Source organism: Lagopus muta, chromosome 6 (genome assembly GCF_023343835.1).
Source record: "Lagopus muta isolate bLagMut1 chromosome 6, bLagMut1 primary, whole genome shotgun sequence".
Taxonomy (NCBI): domain Eukaryota; kingdom Metazoa; phylum Chordata; class Aves; order Galliformes; family Phasianidae; genus Lagopus; species Lagopus muta.
In genome coordinates, this window is record NC_064438.1 from 57,658,278 (window position 1) to 57,674,021 (window position 15,744).

The window sequence follows — 15,744 nt, forward strand, 5'->3', positions numbered from 1 at the left end:
CCAAACCATTCCATGACCCTATGATTCAGGAATCGGCAGATATTAATCCTGGAGAGACAGGAAGCACTTTGGAGGATAGGATCAGAAGGAAAAACCTGAGAAACAGTTAAAAAAGAATCTCAGGTCCCAACATTTGGTGGTAAGGAATCCAACCAGCATGGCTGAAGCCCTGCTGTAGGCCTTGGAGCTTTGCAAGTGAACCAGTCACGCTTCTGCCAGCTGAGGCTGTGCTCTCAGGAAGGGAAGCTCTCATTTTAGGATGCATTAAGTGTTCTATGTAGACATTACTGAGTTGTCTCTAGAGGCCACCAGCAGCTCCAACCCTCGACAGGACATAATAAAAGCAGCTGGCAGAGTTTGGAGAGGAGTGTTACATAAAATAACGTAGAAAATTCACAAGGACAGATTGGTTTTACTGAGTAGAGACATAACTGAGGTAAGGCCTGGGAATCTTCAGCAACAGTCACCACTTTTTTTTGTTAGACATTTATTAGAAAAGCAAGTTGTTGTTCCCTAAGTCTGCTGATACAACAAAAACATTTTTAAAGCCTTCAAACTCTGTGTTCTCCTCTTGCATTCAGGCCTTTGCTCATCTCCCAACACTTGGAAGGACCTTTACATCGTAGCAAATTCAAATGTGCACCACCAAACCTTTTGTCTGTGCTCCCTGGTAACAACACTCTGCTCCTTCTGATTCCAAAAAAGCAAATTAACACCACCACGATTGTGTGAAGTGGTTTAGAAAGGGTTAGAGAGCCCAAGAAACAGAGGAGAATGTGTGTTTATTGGTGTTAACAACGCCAGCTACAATAAATGGCCAAGGGCTTCAGTAGCAGCCCGAGGAGAAGCAATGTGCCATCTAGTGGAGATGAAAAGGAGAAAGAAAGGACAGGCAACCTGTGTTCTCCAAGGAGAAAGCTATTTAAGTGCAGAGCCCCCGTGAAAGCAGTGTTATATAAGCAGCAACAAGAATTCAAGCAGGGGAATTATTAATTTCAGGACTTCCAGTGTTTCCTTCGATGCGAATCATTTTACACCACAAAGCCCAGCATCCCATCTCTCCCCCTTCTAACATAAAACCTTCTGGCTTCCTCGTGTCACCAAATCTATTCTGTGTGTTTGATGCACCCAAATCACCTGTTCCATTGTTGCTTCGTGAAGTTCATTCAAATTCAAAGTGTAGATACCTTCTTCTGTTCCAAAGATGATGTACTGATCTGAAAAACAAGACGGGGTTTGTTTCAGAAGCTCCTGACCACTGTGGCCAACTGGTGGGTTGCAAACACAAACAACAGTGTTACCTTTAGTGTCTGGATGAATCCATGACGTTGCACAGTTGATCTTCAAAGGGCAGCCATCGAAAACTTTGGAGAAACACGCTCCCATCTGAAAGACACAGAGCTGAGAAGTTAGACAAGTTGCCAGCACAAAGCTGTTAACCTCCAGCACTCAGCCATGTAAGACACACCTGCACGCACCGCTGCGGCCTTCTCTTCAGACACAAACTGAACTGTAACATGCAAAATGCTTCTATCTTCCCCCAAAATCTACAATGCAGCCTTCCAAACCTTTCCACAGACTTCATATAGGTTAAGAAATGCAAAGAGGGATCTAAGTTACACGGACAATTCTTACCTACTGGTAAGAACAACAAGGAATGCTTATGCAACAGTGTGAGAAGGCAAAACAAGCACAAACACCCTGTTACACCCTCTCCCATCACCACCTCCCTTCCCCTTTCATTAAAGAGAATGCCAGTGCAGATCACAGCCCACAGAGCCAGCGAGGTGTCTGTCCCTTCACCACCTGACCAAACAGTGAAAGCAGGGTTTTAAGAACAGGCTTCAATACACAAATGACTGAATGAAAAGTAATCGACTATGGCACGCAGGACACCAGCCCAGACGAGGTGCTGGCTCACAGCATGAACCTTCTGACACCAGACATGATGTGACAGCGGGCTTCCAACAATTCCGAGTGCAAATGAGATTTCTTACCAGCACCTTTGGCGTTGGTGGCAAACCATTGATTGCTGGCTTCTGTGGGAAGAGAGAAAGATCATCAAGTATGTCCCACGCATTGATGTAATGCTAGCTTGAAAGGAAAGATGACACGAAGCAGCTGATCAGACTGAGAGGCGCAGTACTTACAGGAAAATCTCTTTTCTCTTTTTTACGTGGCAGCTGAGGGATCTGTGAGGATCCTTCTGCATTTTCCTCAATGAGTTTCAGCATGCCGTCCCCATTTCCTACAAAGAAGCCCAGGTACATTTTGGAACTCACTTGACATAATGAAACAGAAAATTCTTTGTTGCTCTGTTGTTGCTCTTCCCCTGTGTCTAGGAGTAGAGCACAGTGAACTACAAAGCCTCACATGGACATCTCAGGTAGCCAAATCCTTTCAAGGACAGCTGGCCACTCTTCTGCATACAAAGATACACCGTAATTAAGGCTCCTCGTTACCCAAACATTCCTTGGGCCAAGGTCCTTACAGACAGTCCTTCCTGCACATGTGTTACTTCTATTCGTGCAGGCACTGACTGGCTGAGCATCCCTGTTTGGGGAAGAACATTTTTGCCACGGGTCACAGCTCTAATAAGAACCAGCACACACAATAAAAGGAAAGATGTGCTCTGTGGTCAGCTTGTATTAAACAAACTGTCGACTGAAAACAAAGCTGATCCCAAACTGATTTCCTTTTACAGGAAACAAGTCACCTTTAGGAAATGCAATGCATTTACCCAAGTCGCTGTATCTAGCTGTGAGCAATCCTGGGCTACTGATGCTGCTGGTCATACCAATGGGGGAAGAATCAGCCTGAGGCCCACAGACAGGAATACTCTGCCTCCTATGAGCTGGTGGGGCTCTGTTCTGTGAGTCAGGGAAGTGTTTTATCGTCTGAGATTTCTCATCATCTGGGAGGTTTTCCTCAGGGTAACTGTTTATTCTTGGCTGCAACAAACAAAAGAGGTGATGAGTACCTGGGAAATGGCATCCTGAAGCACACACAAGGCAAATTTTAATTCAAGATACACTGCTGCTATGTTAAAAAGGAATCAGCCTTTGAGCAAAGGCATCTGACAGAAGAACAATCTAAGAGGTATTCCTTCTCTGCAGGAAAAATCCCAGCTGCAGGCAGAACGCTGACCGAAAGGCCATTTCACACAGCATGCTCTCCTTAAAGCAGAAATACCTAAAGCCACTTTGCCAAGAGCAGTGCACAGTGCAGGAGTTCCCACAGGTCAAAACTGTACAGACTGCAAGCCAGCAAAAACAAGAAGGCACATGAAGCCTGCCTGTAAGTGGTATTTAACAGGACTTACAACCTGCTGAGAGCATCCAAGGGCAGCAGTGCAGAGGCTGCATGAGTGGGGCTTTGCTGCCCCAAACCTGTGAAACTCACAGTCACTTACCTTAGGGGGCAGTGGAGGTGGCCCTGCTCGCTTAAGGGTTGACCTGAAATGAAAAGATGCAGTAGCTGTCTCAGTTAAACCAACAACATGAATAGAATTGCTTGAGAACATAGACTGTAAATAAGAGAAGCTAGATGCACAGAAAAGACTGACTGCAGTTTTGCACAAATGGAGTTAAACCAGAAGTCCAAGACTGGGGGCGAGGATGAAAGCATGTTAATGTTGTTAGAAGTGTTGTTTTTACTGAAGACTTATGTTCTTTCTAAATGCAGCCGTCAGAGAGCACTGCATGATAAGCACATCATACAGGTAAAGGGACTGGTTCTGTGCAGCCACCACCCTCCCATTATGTGAATGTTGCTTTTGTGTTTGTTTTACTAGAAAATGCTTCCTGACAGTGAAAATGCAGCATTTCTGGACCAGTACGTCATGTCACAGCGCAGTGTCCTCCCCGGATTTGTCAAGGTGGCAAAACAAGACCACTGGATGTCTGTAAAAACAGTCCCAACTGCATCCAAACGCAAGGCCAAGCAGCACGCAGTTCCCAGCCACTCCATGCAGTTTGCAGCTTTGGTTCTGGCTCAGTCCAACAGGGGAGCTGCACAAACCCCCAGAGCTCTGCACAGATACCTGCATGCCCACAGCACTGTTAGGCCTGGATGGATTAATCGATGCCAAGTCGGCCTGCAGGTATCAGGTGCTTCCATACACCCCACGGGAGGAGAGCAAGGAAGAAAGCATCGCTGTGCACACGTTCTCCAGATGGTCAGACAGCAGACAAGCGTGCGTTAGACCTTGGAGCACAACCAGCCTTCACTTTATGAGTGGCAAAGCTGCCCGCAGCCTTTTAAAGGAAGAGCTTTTGCCAGAGCACTGCCTGCTTAGCGAGAGCCACGCGGAGCGACCGCCGCTGCACACGAAGGAGGTTCACTCACTCTTCAACATCTTCGCTCCCATCGCCAAATTTTGTAAGCAGTCCCCTAGGTGAAACGTTTGTAAAATTGAGAGTCCTGCTCTGAGGTTCACACGTGCAACCAAAGCCATTGGTGACACCGTTCAGAACAGGCAGCTCCCGGCCCTTCTCAGAACAAAGCGCTCTCACTCGCTGCCTTAAGTCCTCCTCAAGTTGGCACAGCCCCTTCCTTCACCTTCCACCTGCCCCCAGGAATCGTAATAGCTCTCTCCCACACTTACTCCCATCAGCACACCATTCTTTCCCTGCTTGGTACTGTAAATACTGCCAAATGGCTACTAGCAGTGCAATCAAAAAGGGGAGAACAAAGGAAGGCTCTGGGGACAAATGGAGAAAGGCCTTTGCAAAGAAAAAGTAGCAGCAGATGGCCTCCTCTGGTGCTGTATGCCCAACACACAGCCTGCTTCCCATCACTGTGCAAACTGCAGTTTCAAAGCTACCCAGGGGCAGGAAGAGAAATTGTGACTGGAGGCTCAGGGCAGCCCTGGGAATATCATTCTGACACAAACACAAATGGATTGAATTTTGCAAGATGGCAATTTGCAAGTTGTGTCTTAAAAAAAGCCATAAATAACATGGATTGCATGTGCAAATGCATTCTTTAGGATGCTGCTGTGGGACTGAAGTCTGGGCTTCTGCAGCCAGCAAGACTGAGCTGGAAGGGGCTGGCCAGGCTGCAGAAAGCCAGAGCAACCCAGGACCCTGCAGGCAATGCCTCGGCCTCAAGTGCAGAGACCTGAATGCCATTGGCACACATCTTCCATGTCAGCCAGCAAGGAATGGTGACAGCCCTAACAGGAAAATGGAAACATGTCACACAAAAACTGATGCAAGCAAATCTGCATGGCTACACAATTTCCCTACAATGTATTCATTCTGAAGGAAAAAGTAGCTGTCAATAGGAGCTAGCAAAAAAACTAACAGAACAAAGGCCCACCCATCCACAAAACCCACCTCCATAAGGTATAAAACCTATACAAGTCATTTCTAAATGCTACAGCGACTGGCAAAAGCCATCAAGTAAGTTCCATCTCCAGGTACAATGTTTGCTGTGCTGGTTTCCAGCAAAGCGATTCTGGAGTGGAACAGATCCATCACCACGGCTGATAGAAGCCCCAGCACGTGGAGAGCTGCAGTGCACATCCTCTCTGTGCAGCCCTGGCGTTATCCAGCACTGCTGGGCACACACAAGCTCTGCATTTCCTGTTCATCTTTTCCAACTGGAAGTGCATTCCAAGTAAGCGGTGCGGATTCAGCACCCAGCAATGTTACGACCGTTCTTTCGATGAGAGGGATTGTGTAGGAAACCTGTATCTATTGCCAAATTTATAGCCCTAGCAATGTTTGCTACAGATACACTCATTCTGCTTCCACAGAGTCTGGTTTAGCCACAGAATCAAACCAGGAAGTTGCTTTGCAGGAGGGCAGGAAGATGGGAACTCAGAGCCCACCTCCCTCCTGCTGTCTGCATGGAGCTCACTGCTCACCACAAAGGCTTTCGGGCTCACGGAGGTCATGCAAACAACAGGAATGAGGGAATGAGAGAAGTGACTGTCACTAATGGACAGGCATAGGCAGGGCCTTGAAGGCCTCGTGGAACTTGTACTGTGCCAGCGAGAACAGAAAAATGAGCTGAACTGAAAAAGACCCAAAGGCAATCTGCACCACACTGTCACCCCTCAGGGGGCTGCAGTGTCAGCTGGCAGCTTATGCAAGACCTTTCAAAAAAGCCAAAGAAATGTATTGTGTGCTGCCCTGCTCCAAACAAAGCTGGGAACAGGCTCTGTTTGCCTGGCCATTATTGCAACCTAAAGGCCATCTTCCCTGTGTGTGCACATTGCTACTGCTGAGCTTCCATGCTACTGCTCACAGATTCCAAATCCTAGAATGGCCTGGGTTGCAAAGGAGCACAATTACCTAGTTTCAACCCCCCTGCTGTGTGCAGGTCGCCAACCAGCAGCCCAGGCTGCCCAGAGCCACATCCAGCCTGGCCTTGAATGCCTGCAGGGATGGGGCATCCACAGCCTCCTTGGGCAACCTGTGCCAGTGCCTCCCCTACTGGAACAAGATGCCCAAGGAGGTTGTGCACATCCCTTTAAAGGCACACGGTGGTAGTTTGCAGCCCAAGGAAGCCACAGACATGTTCAGTTCAGCCCCAACTTGGGCAGAGCTGTGCTCTCACCTCAGGCCAGCTTCAGCCCAGGGGAAATCACAGCTCTGCCTCCAAGCCTGCAGCCTCAAACCCTGAGCAGGATGACAACACCCCCAGCACTCACAGCACTGCATGTGCACAGCTCTTTTCTGCTTTGCCTATTGCCGAGCCCTGACTGCAGCCACAGGATGTCACAGCTGTACAAGCAGCTCACGAGAGAAGTGTAAGGCAGCACAGGATCCTGAACTCAGCCCTTGCAAGGTTACTGCTTTTCCTTCCAAAAATTACCTCTGGCAGCATTATTACAGCATGGCTGGCATACTTGGATGCTTTGCTTTCTACCTACAAGTTTTAAGTAAACCACTGTTCATCATTAAAAGAGATTCAAATCCACTCCTCAAGACAAGGACCAACCAACTGCAGGACAACTGCAAACCAGGTAAAATTTCCTTTCTTTTTTTATTTCTAAAAGGACTTGAGCTGATGGTTTGGTTTTCCAGCTCAAAGTTTTTTCTTTTCAGACTCTATTTTCTCATTAAGTCACACAAAACCCAAGATGTTTTTAAACTCTGTACTCACTTGCTGCTTCCACCTTCAACAAAAGGATTCCAATGCGAAGCAAAATCGGTACCAGCTGCCACAACCTGAGGATGCAGGGATGGTTATTGTTTTTTCCCCTACCAAACAGAAGCCACAGTATGAAAAGGCCTGGGACGTTCCCAAGCGACCCATAAGAACAACATAAAACTCCAAAGTGAGGTCATGTTTTACAGTATTGTTACAATTAGTGAAAAAATAATGTCTGCTTTGGCTCAGACTGAAAAGCAGCATCTGGAATGGCACAGTGCCAGCAGCAATTAATAAATAACATGAAAGCAACAATTTACAATGAGAGATGGATTTTCCACTCAGAGCACTTCCAAGACACCCAGCACAGCTCAGCCACCCCCAGACTGAGAGCATTCCTGTCACTGCACATGGAGCAAGGGGACCTCAGCAGTAACCACGTGCATAAATCTCAGAAGTCCCATTCAAAAAGGATGAACTTTGTTTAAAACACAGAAACGGGGTTTTTCTGGAGCACTGAGAGCTGATGGCTCCAAATCACAGTTAGTGGCAGCTGCTTCTATTCACATTGCTTAGAAATGGAGCCCTCATACACACAGCCATGCAGAGACCCACAAAGAGGCTCATTAGCTGCTCTTTAGTAAGTTGCTGAGAGCTGGGATCAACAGCAGCAGCTCGTGGGGCAAAAATTCTGCATGCTGCACTGCTAGGAGCAAGTAGCAAACAAACTGATGACAGAAAGATCAAAGACTCAAATGCAGAACAGCCTCTTCACATTATCAGATTAATTGGCTCTTGTAGTTTTTCTCATCTGAGCATGACTCTGAGCACAAAGCACAGAGGGCAATTCATTTTCTTAAAAATGTGGTGATTGTCTGGGGACCAAGAGCAGCCTTCCCATGACTCTGTGCCTCAGACACATACATACTACTTGGAGTTGAACTGCAACACAAGGAAAGTGCTACGGCTTGAAGGAATGAAGGAAAACCCAAATTTGCCCTTACCATTTCATCCCGAGCTTCTGTTTCTTTCCGCAGAGGAGGCTCAAACTGGAGCTTATCAACTACAAAACATGATGTTGTCTGCTTTAGTACACTCAGCATTGTGCTGCTGCCCTTTCAGTGCTTACTGCAGTGAAACACGTGTTGTAGAATGGGGCAGGAACATTCCCAACACTTAACTGGGCTATAAAATGACTGTCACTGCAGGTCCTATTAGTGCCCAAATGCTTAAATTGGCAAATGTGAAGCACACAGGAAGAGATGAAAAGTAATACCAAGTTGTAATATGAAAGCACACTGATATGTGACTGTGTAACCACACATTATTTTTAATGCACGTGGGAAAAAAAAAAGTAAAAGGCTTTTAACAGTAAGCCTCCTAAAAGGGAGACCTATGTGACTCAGAGCAGCCAGCATTTATCCTACCACAGGCATTTGTCCAAACCCAGAAGGAGTTTCTATGCTCAAAATTTCATCTTACATCCAACAGAATAGAGCATCAATATTGTTATAAAAGGAAATAGAAGGTTTCATGAACAGAAAATGCATGGAATTGGCACACACCCTGGTGAGGACAGCTATTAAAATCACACGTCAGGGTCAAGAAAAGGTTTAATTAATGAATTTGAAGCAGTGTGAAGAAAAACACAAAATCACAGAATGCCTAGGGTTGGATGAGAACCACAAAGCTGACTTTGTTCAACACCCTGCCATGGACAAAGTGCTACCATTTTACTGCATCATATCACAGAATCACAGCACGGCCTGGGTTGCACAGGAGCACAGTGCTCATCCAGCTCCAACCCCCTGCTGTGTGCAGGTCACCAACCAGCAGCCCAGGCTGCCCAGAGCCACATCCAGCCTGGCCTTGAATGCCTGCAGGGATGGGGCATCCACAGCCTCCTTGGGCTGTGCCAGTGCAGAATAACAGCTAATGGAGTCATGAGAAAATACACCTTTCTAACTATCAAGTCACTCTTTATTTTTGGTGCTTACCTGTAATTAGTGATTTTGTTATTCTGTAATGCTTAAAGTGCAATCACAGAACTGGAAGAACTACATTGGCCATAAGAGATTTCTACCTAAACATTACTATGCAGCAATGAGATGAAATGTGAGTTTTAATTTCAGTTTTGGAAAAATGGTGCTGGTTCTGCTGCCCAAGGAGCTGTGGGTGCCCATCCACATCCCATCCATGCCATGGATGAGCCTTGGGCAGCCTGAGCAGGAGGGAGGTATCCCTGCCCATGAAGGGGTTGGGGCTGGGTGGGTTTTAAGGTCCCTTCCATCTCAACCATTGTGTGATTCCATGAAAATATTACTGAAGATTCATGTTTGAGCACTGTTTCTTCTGCTTTTGTTTCTCATATGTGCCAACAACTCAACAGACTTTCCAGGCTATGCAGCTGAACAATGACCCCAACCTCCTCCTACTGGTAGAAACCAAGCACCACCACCAGCTGGGTGAAATACATCAGGAACTTACAGTTTATCTCTGATGCTGTTCTTTCTGCCCTAACATTCCTGTTTGTAGAACGAATCGTATGGCGAATAACAGAATGAGGCTGCAAGGAAATAAAAACAAAAAGTTACGTGGTTTTATGTCAGCTCTCAATCAACAACCAAATCAACAACCAGGCTGACCTACAGAGCTATGCTAAAACCTACAAAGAGGAAGAAGAGGTGCTGCAGAGTTGCATGCTGTAACACACACTGCCTTTGTGCTAGCCAAGAGCCAGGACCACGCTTCCTAGGCAGAAGTGTGACAAACTCTGCTAAGATGTCCTGGTTCCTCCAGCACAGCAACTTACAGGAGCTCTATAAATGGTCCAGTGCCCTTGTCAAGTTACAGTCATACATGGTGAGAGCAAAGCAAGATATTTAAACTGCATTTGTACCCAAAGCCAGAAAATGAAAGATGCTCTTACCTCAAAATCATCATCATCCACTTCACTGCAGTGTGTGTGGTTGTCGGGATTATTAACTTTGTCCAACAGCTCAACTGCTAAAGATCGTGAAAGACCAGGCTGACCTACAAAGCTATGCTAGAACCACAGAAAAGAGCAAGTTACAACACACAGCTGATCTGCAACTTGAAACAACAAACCTTCAATTCAGAATGCCACTGAATTCTGCCTCTTCTCTGGGGGCTCAACTGTTTCTTTAGCCACAGTGGCTACACTTGATATCCCTCAGTAAGCAAGGAAACGACACACTGCTGGCCAGTTGTAAACTGGGAAGTAATCTCAAACAATTACATGTTAACTTCACTTTTTATATAGTAAGCAGCTGGGTCAAGTGCAGCAAGACAGGAAAAATACGAAACAGATCCGTTTTCTGTGTGGCAGGAAGGGTCAACAGCTACATGGCTGTGCCTTATGGGCTGATGCAGCCACCTGTACAAAGGACATGCTGTAATTATCCCTACCAAATGTCAAATAAATCCTTGTCCCTGAATAAAATCTTGCTGCTTTTTATTGCTGACTAATGTTTCTTTCATTCAGATTTCACCACACACTGTAGGATCAGGGGAAGAGCACTGTTCCAGTTTGATTTCCCATTGATGAGTTGCTCACTTGGAAGCAAGAGATCATTTATGGCTGCTACCAGATGTCACTTACAGCAAGGAGTCTGTCTGCTGTTGGTCTCTTCTTTGGATTTTTTGTAAGTGCTATTTTGACAAAATTATGGAATGTTGATGACCTTAAAGAAAGAAAAATGAGGAAAGAAAATTATTATATTTAAGTTTTCAGGAAGATATTTTTGATTTAAGCTACTGAACAGAAGAGATGCACTAAGTTAGAACGCTGCCTAAGCACCTCAGTGCATCCCAGCTTTGAATAATTATGTCACCAAGTTAACAGAATAGGGGAAATACAAATCCAAATACTGGACCTTGCATGGCAAATGTTTCAACAACACAGAGAAAACAAACTAAGCACACAAGGCATTATTTCAGCTTTTTCCAGGGTCAGCTGTTACAGAACTAAGCATTGGAAATAAAAACTGTGACTCAGGTGCCCAGCAAACCCACGTAACTGATCTTGGCTACGGATAGGAAAATAAAGTTCCAAATTCCAGACAAGGTTCAGTCTTTGCACTGGTTCTTCTTCTGTGGACAACGTTAGCCAAGAATATTTGATTTTGAATCATGTCCTGCTGCTGGAGCTTAGTTCCCCCATTTGCTCTTCAGAGACACTTGGAACAACCAGCGAGCTGCTTCTCACTGAGTCTTCCTTCAGGTGAAGTCACATCTCAAGCCAAGGAGTTTAAAACCAACCTATGCTATTGTTCACAGCCTTCCACCTTCAACAGTGACAAGTATAAAGACAACCTATGAAGAAAAGTTGAGGGAACTGGGCTTGTTTAGCTTGGAGAAGAGAAAGCTCCAGGGAGACCTCATGATGGCCTTCAGTGCTTGAAGGGAGCGGATAAACAGGAGGGGGAACGGCTGTGTGTGAGGGTGGATGGTGATGGGACAAGGGGAATGGTTTTAAAGTGAGACAGGGGAGGTTTGGGTTGGATATGAGGAGGAAGTTTTTGAGCCAGAGGGTGGTGAGGCACTGGCACAGGTTGCCCAAGGAGGCTGTGGATGCCCCATCCCTGCAGGCATTCAAGGCCAGGCTGGATGTGGCTCTGGGCAGCCTGGGCTGCTGGTTGGCGACCTGCACACAGCAGGGGGTTGGAGCTGGATGAGCACTGTGCTCCTGTGCAACCCAGGCCATGCTGTGATTCTATGAAGTATTATTTTTGTTCATATTGTCTACAACATACTGAGCAAAGAACAGGGCTTAACCTACCATTTTGCTTTTTCCTTTAGCTTTGGTGGTTGAAAATTACTTTTTGACATTAAGAACAAAGCCCTGAAGGTAAAGGAGAAAAAAAAAGTTATTATATGGTGGAAAAAAATCCATTTTCATTCTGGTATCTAAACACTTTATATTAATACTTTGTGATAAGAGCCATAATGATGAAACTGGATTACAGCCTCTACTGCTTTAGAGGACAGACATGGTAAAGCTGATGATTTTCTTATCTTCAAATAAAATCTTTTTAATGCCACCCATAATCCTGTTAAGCATAAGGTTACAGTTTCTCTACCCATTTGTCACACTTAATCGCAGCGCTGCAGACACGACAATTAAAAAAACAATTTTAAATCTCCATTTAGAATTTCAATTCCAAATGTAAGCCTGTAGCCTCAGACCGGTGTCTTCAGCACAGACACGGCTCACGCGGCAAGGAGCTGCTTGTGAAGGAGCCCTGAAGAAGGCTGGGCTGGGGCTGAAGGGGACGAGCAGGGTGAGCATGCTCACCTCATGGGGTGCAGGTCGAACATGGGGGGCTGAAGCTCCGCCAGCTCGATGGCTGTGATGCCGACTGCCCAGATGTCACACAGCTGGTTGTAGCCGCCGTTCTTCTCCACCGCCGCAACCTCTGGGGCCATCCTTCAAAGAGAAGCCATCACTCGGTCAGAGAAAAGAGCCAAACAGGAATCACTGCCTAAACACGGCACGACAGGTGACTGCAGTGCAGAGAGCCCCGCCAGAAGGCTGCTGTGCCTCCCCTCACCCGGCAGCAGGGGAGAAAACACACAGGCTGCATGTTCTACCTGAGGTCACCAACTGGCCAGCAGGGCTAGGAATAGACCCAGAGCCTTATGACTCCTGGTGCAATGCTTTAATGACCAGATAATCTTCCTGCCCTGCGTCCTCCTGCTGCGGGATAAGGAGGGCAGCAAACAATTAAGTGCCAGTGTCTGAATTAAGCTGCATGTAGGCATCGAGTCAGTACTGAGCACTTCACCCTGAAAGAAAGGCAGCTGGTAGAGTCAGAACTCAAAGGCAGTTAATTGACATCCATAATCCAGCTCAAGATTTACGCTGATATGACTGCGTATCGAATGCTGTCTCACAGGGAAAATTAAGTACTAGAGATGATTAAAAGATTGTTTCACAACTGTTTTTCTGCTGTGCAGAAGGAAATGTGAAGAAAACTGAAAGACACCTTCGGGTTTATTCATGAGGAGAACAAGAAGCTAGTGAGAGACTAAATGGCCATTGGGTTGCCCAAGGAGGCTGTGGATCCCCATCCCTGCAGGCATTCAAGGCCAGGCTGGATGTGGCTCTGGGCAGCCTGGGCTGCTGGTTGGTGACCTGCACACAGCAGGGGTTGGAGCTGGATGAGCACTGTGCTCCTGTGCAACCCAGGCCATTCTATGGTTCTGTGATTCCATTATGCATTCAGAGCCTGAGAACCCAAGCTCTTGGCATGATTTGTAAATATAGGCTTAGCTTTGCAAGCACACAGCAATGGAAATGGTTTCTTACCAGTACGGGGTACCGATAAACGATTTCCTCTTCGCAATGGTGGCTGTTATTTTTGCTGCTACACCAAAGTCAGCTGGAAAATGAAATCATCATTCGTTTACAATCTGATTTTAACACTCTAATTCCATTCTAGGAAGTGCCATGTTATGAAAAAGCACTCTTTCCTAATGCAAATTAAAAATTCATTCAGCTTCGACAGTTGATTAATAATAGGATCAACTAATGTCAGTGAAGAAATACTTTTGAATTAAAACCCTTAGTTTCTACAGCTCACTCACAATCCTGCTCCCCTCCTCACTGGTTTTCCATCTCCCCAAGCAGCAATCTTACAAAATTCAGAGGTATTCAATGTAATAGTTGAGAGGAAAACCAGCGTCATGCTTTGGAAACAGTACTATTTCTGTTACTTCCAGAGGAGCCATGGGGGGCCATCTCTTCTTGCTTCTGGAGTCAGTCTAGGGGACAATTACCCCTTACTGAGAGCTGCAGACAATCAGATGGTCTTACAGAGCCAAAAGACATTCATGTCCAGCTTTATTTTGATTGCATCTGTACTATGATAGCTGGAGGACAGCTGTGGACAGATCTAATAGGTTGGCAGGCACATGCAAGGTACAGCGTGCAAGCCAAGTTTAATGGAAACAGTGGAAGCTCCTATCAGTTTCAAGGTTTTTACTTTCTGAGGGGCAGCAAAGCCCCACAACCACTCCTATTTCAACCCAAGATCACGACTGTCTCATTCTGTCTCCTAAGATGTCTCCTTGTCTGCTCCTTCCTTCCTGAAGAGCCCTCACAGCACACAGGCTCCTATGAAGATGCAGCAGACAGGCAGATAGGAGTTCTGACAAAAGATTTGGCCTGCCCGTGCCCCTCTACATGCAAAGTGGCATTAGAGGAAGCCAGCAATGCTACTCTCTTTAAGTGCCTGCCTGTGGAACCCAGAGTGCTTGACCAAGGAGAGTTTCCTCACCTCCACCTGCATGGAAACACCCAACGCCATAGGCTGGGCTGGAGGCACAGCCAGGAACAGACCCTGCACTGCAACAGGCTGCCAGGTGCAGAACTGCCCTTCTGGCTAGGAACAGAGCCAGCAATATCCAGGTTCCAGGGAAAGCTGGGAGGCTTCAGGGCTGGTTGGCTGAGAAAAGCAATTACTGTAGCTTCGTAACAGAATGCAACTTCTCATCTCATCCAGGTGTGTGTGCCCATGGAGACACTCCTCCTGCTGTCCTCTACTGACCTCCAGCAGCGGGATGTTCTTACACACCAGAGGTTTATGCCACAGAGAACATTACCCAATAAAACTGGTTACACCAACACAGGAGTTCTGCTGTGATGGGCTTCATCGTTTATAGGAAGCTCAATCACTGCTGTACACGTGCTGCTCAACAAAAACAAGCCCATACAAAATCTGAATGTTCTCACCAAGGAAAATTCCTGCCTTAAAGAAAAGCTAAAAGACCATTTGCTCAACTCATGATTGACTGCATCCAAAATCTCCTATTTGCTTTCTGTCTCCATATTAAATCCTGGCCACTTACCTAACTTGACATCTCCATGGTCTGTTAGTAGAATATTTGCACCCTAAAACATAATAAGTAGAATATTAAAATGCATTGGCAGGAATATTTTCCAGCAGTAGGAAGTTTAAGGGTTCTCAAAGTTCCCAGTTACCTTTATATCTCTGTGCATTTTCCCCTTCATATGCAAGTAAGCGAGACCCTGGAAATAAAAAAGAGACATAACCCTTCATTAGCACACCTGGTAACAGACTGCAAAGCCAGTCCCATTCAATCAGTTTTAATCACTGGATGTATTTTATTGCACAATCAACTCAGATTTGCAGGTAGGAAGTGTACTGGGTTCTGTTCCTCATCTCTCCCAGCTGCAGCCAACGCACGTGAAGACTCATTTAGTCAGTGTTGAGCATTTTATGCTGGTAAATGGACATTTTCAGAACAAGACTCAGTTCAGGTGCTCTTGTCTGTCTGTCTGCCCTGCAATACCAGTTCCTGCAGCAGCAGGAGATGAGGAACAGAAGTGCCAAGCAGGTGACTGGACGGGCCTGCACCCCACCTCCAGCAGTGAGCAGTTCAGCCACAGCTCCTGGGAAAGATGGGGCTTCATGATTCTCTTCTGCAATCATCCATGGATGCAGACAGCAGGGATGGAAATGTTCCCTGCAGAAACACTGCCTGCATCACCTTATCTTGTATTTCTACCATTACGGGCAATCAGAAAACAGAACAATTGTAGCCACCTGGTTTTCTTCTCTACAAGTGATTAGAATTTAATGCCACAATCAAGCA

The 15,744-nt window shown here is 46.2% G+C and overlaps 1 protein-coding gene across 3 annotated transcripts in view; it reads right to left on the reverse strand.

Annotated features, from left to right (window-relative positions):
• MAP4K5 (mitogen-activated protein kinase kinase kinase kinase 5) overlaps positions 1 to 15,744 on the reverse strand; it is a 58,372-nt gene that overhangs the window by 10,307 nt on the left and 32,321 nt on the right. For 2 of the 3 annotated variants that reach the window (XM_048949138.1, XM_048949139.1), the window contains 17 exons: positions 15,110 to 15,157; positions 14,977 to 15,019; positions 13,436 to 13,508; positions 12,422 to 12,553; positions 11,906 to 11,968; positions 10,727 to 10,808; positions 10,034 to 10,150; positions 9,592 to 9,670; positions 8,109 to 8,167; positions 7,117 to 7,181; positions 4,348 to 4,392; positions 3,413 to 3,455; positions 2,741 to 2,951; positions 2,151 to 2,248; positions 1,998 to 2,039; positions 1,302 to 1,386; positions 1,138 to 1,217 (listed from right to left, as the gene is read on the reverse strand). In XM_048949138.1, the coding sequence (XP_048805095.1) occupies positions 1,138 to 1,217; positions 1,302 to 1,386; positions 1,998 to 2,039; positions 2,151 to 2,248; positions 2,741 to 2,951; positions 3,413 to 3,455; positions 4,348 to 4,392; positions 7,117 to 7,181; positions 8,109 to 8,167; positions 9,592 to 9,670; positions 10,034 to 10,150; positions 10,727 to 10,808; positions 11,906 to 11,968; positions 12,422 to 12,553; positions 13,436 to 13,508; positions 14,977 to 15,019; positions 15,110 to 15,157 (1,365 nt within the window). The remainder of the gene's footprint in view (positions 1 to 1,137; positions 1,218 to 1,301; positions 1,387 to 1,997; positions 2,040 to 2,150; positions 2,249 to 2,740; positions 2,952 to 3,412; positions 3,456 to 4,347; positions 4,393 to 7,116; positions 7,182 to 8,108; positions 8,168 to 9,591; positions 9,671 to 10,033; positions 10,151 to 10,726; positions 10,809 to 11,905; positions 11,969 to 12,421; positions 12,554 to 13,435; positions 13,509 to 14,976; positions 15,020 to 15,109; positions 15,158 to 15,744) is intronic. The other variant, XM_048949140.1, reaches the window with a different exon arrangement.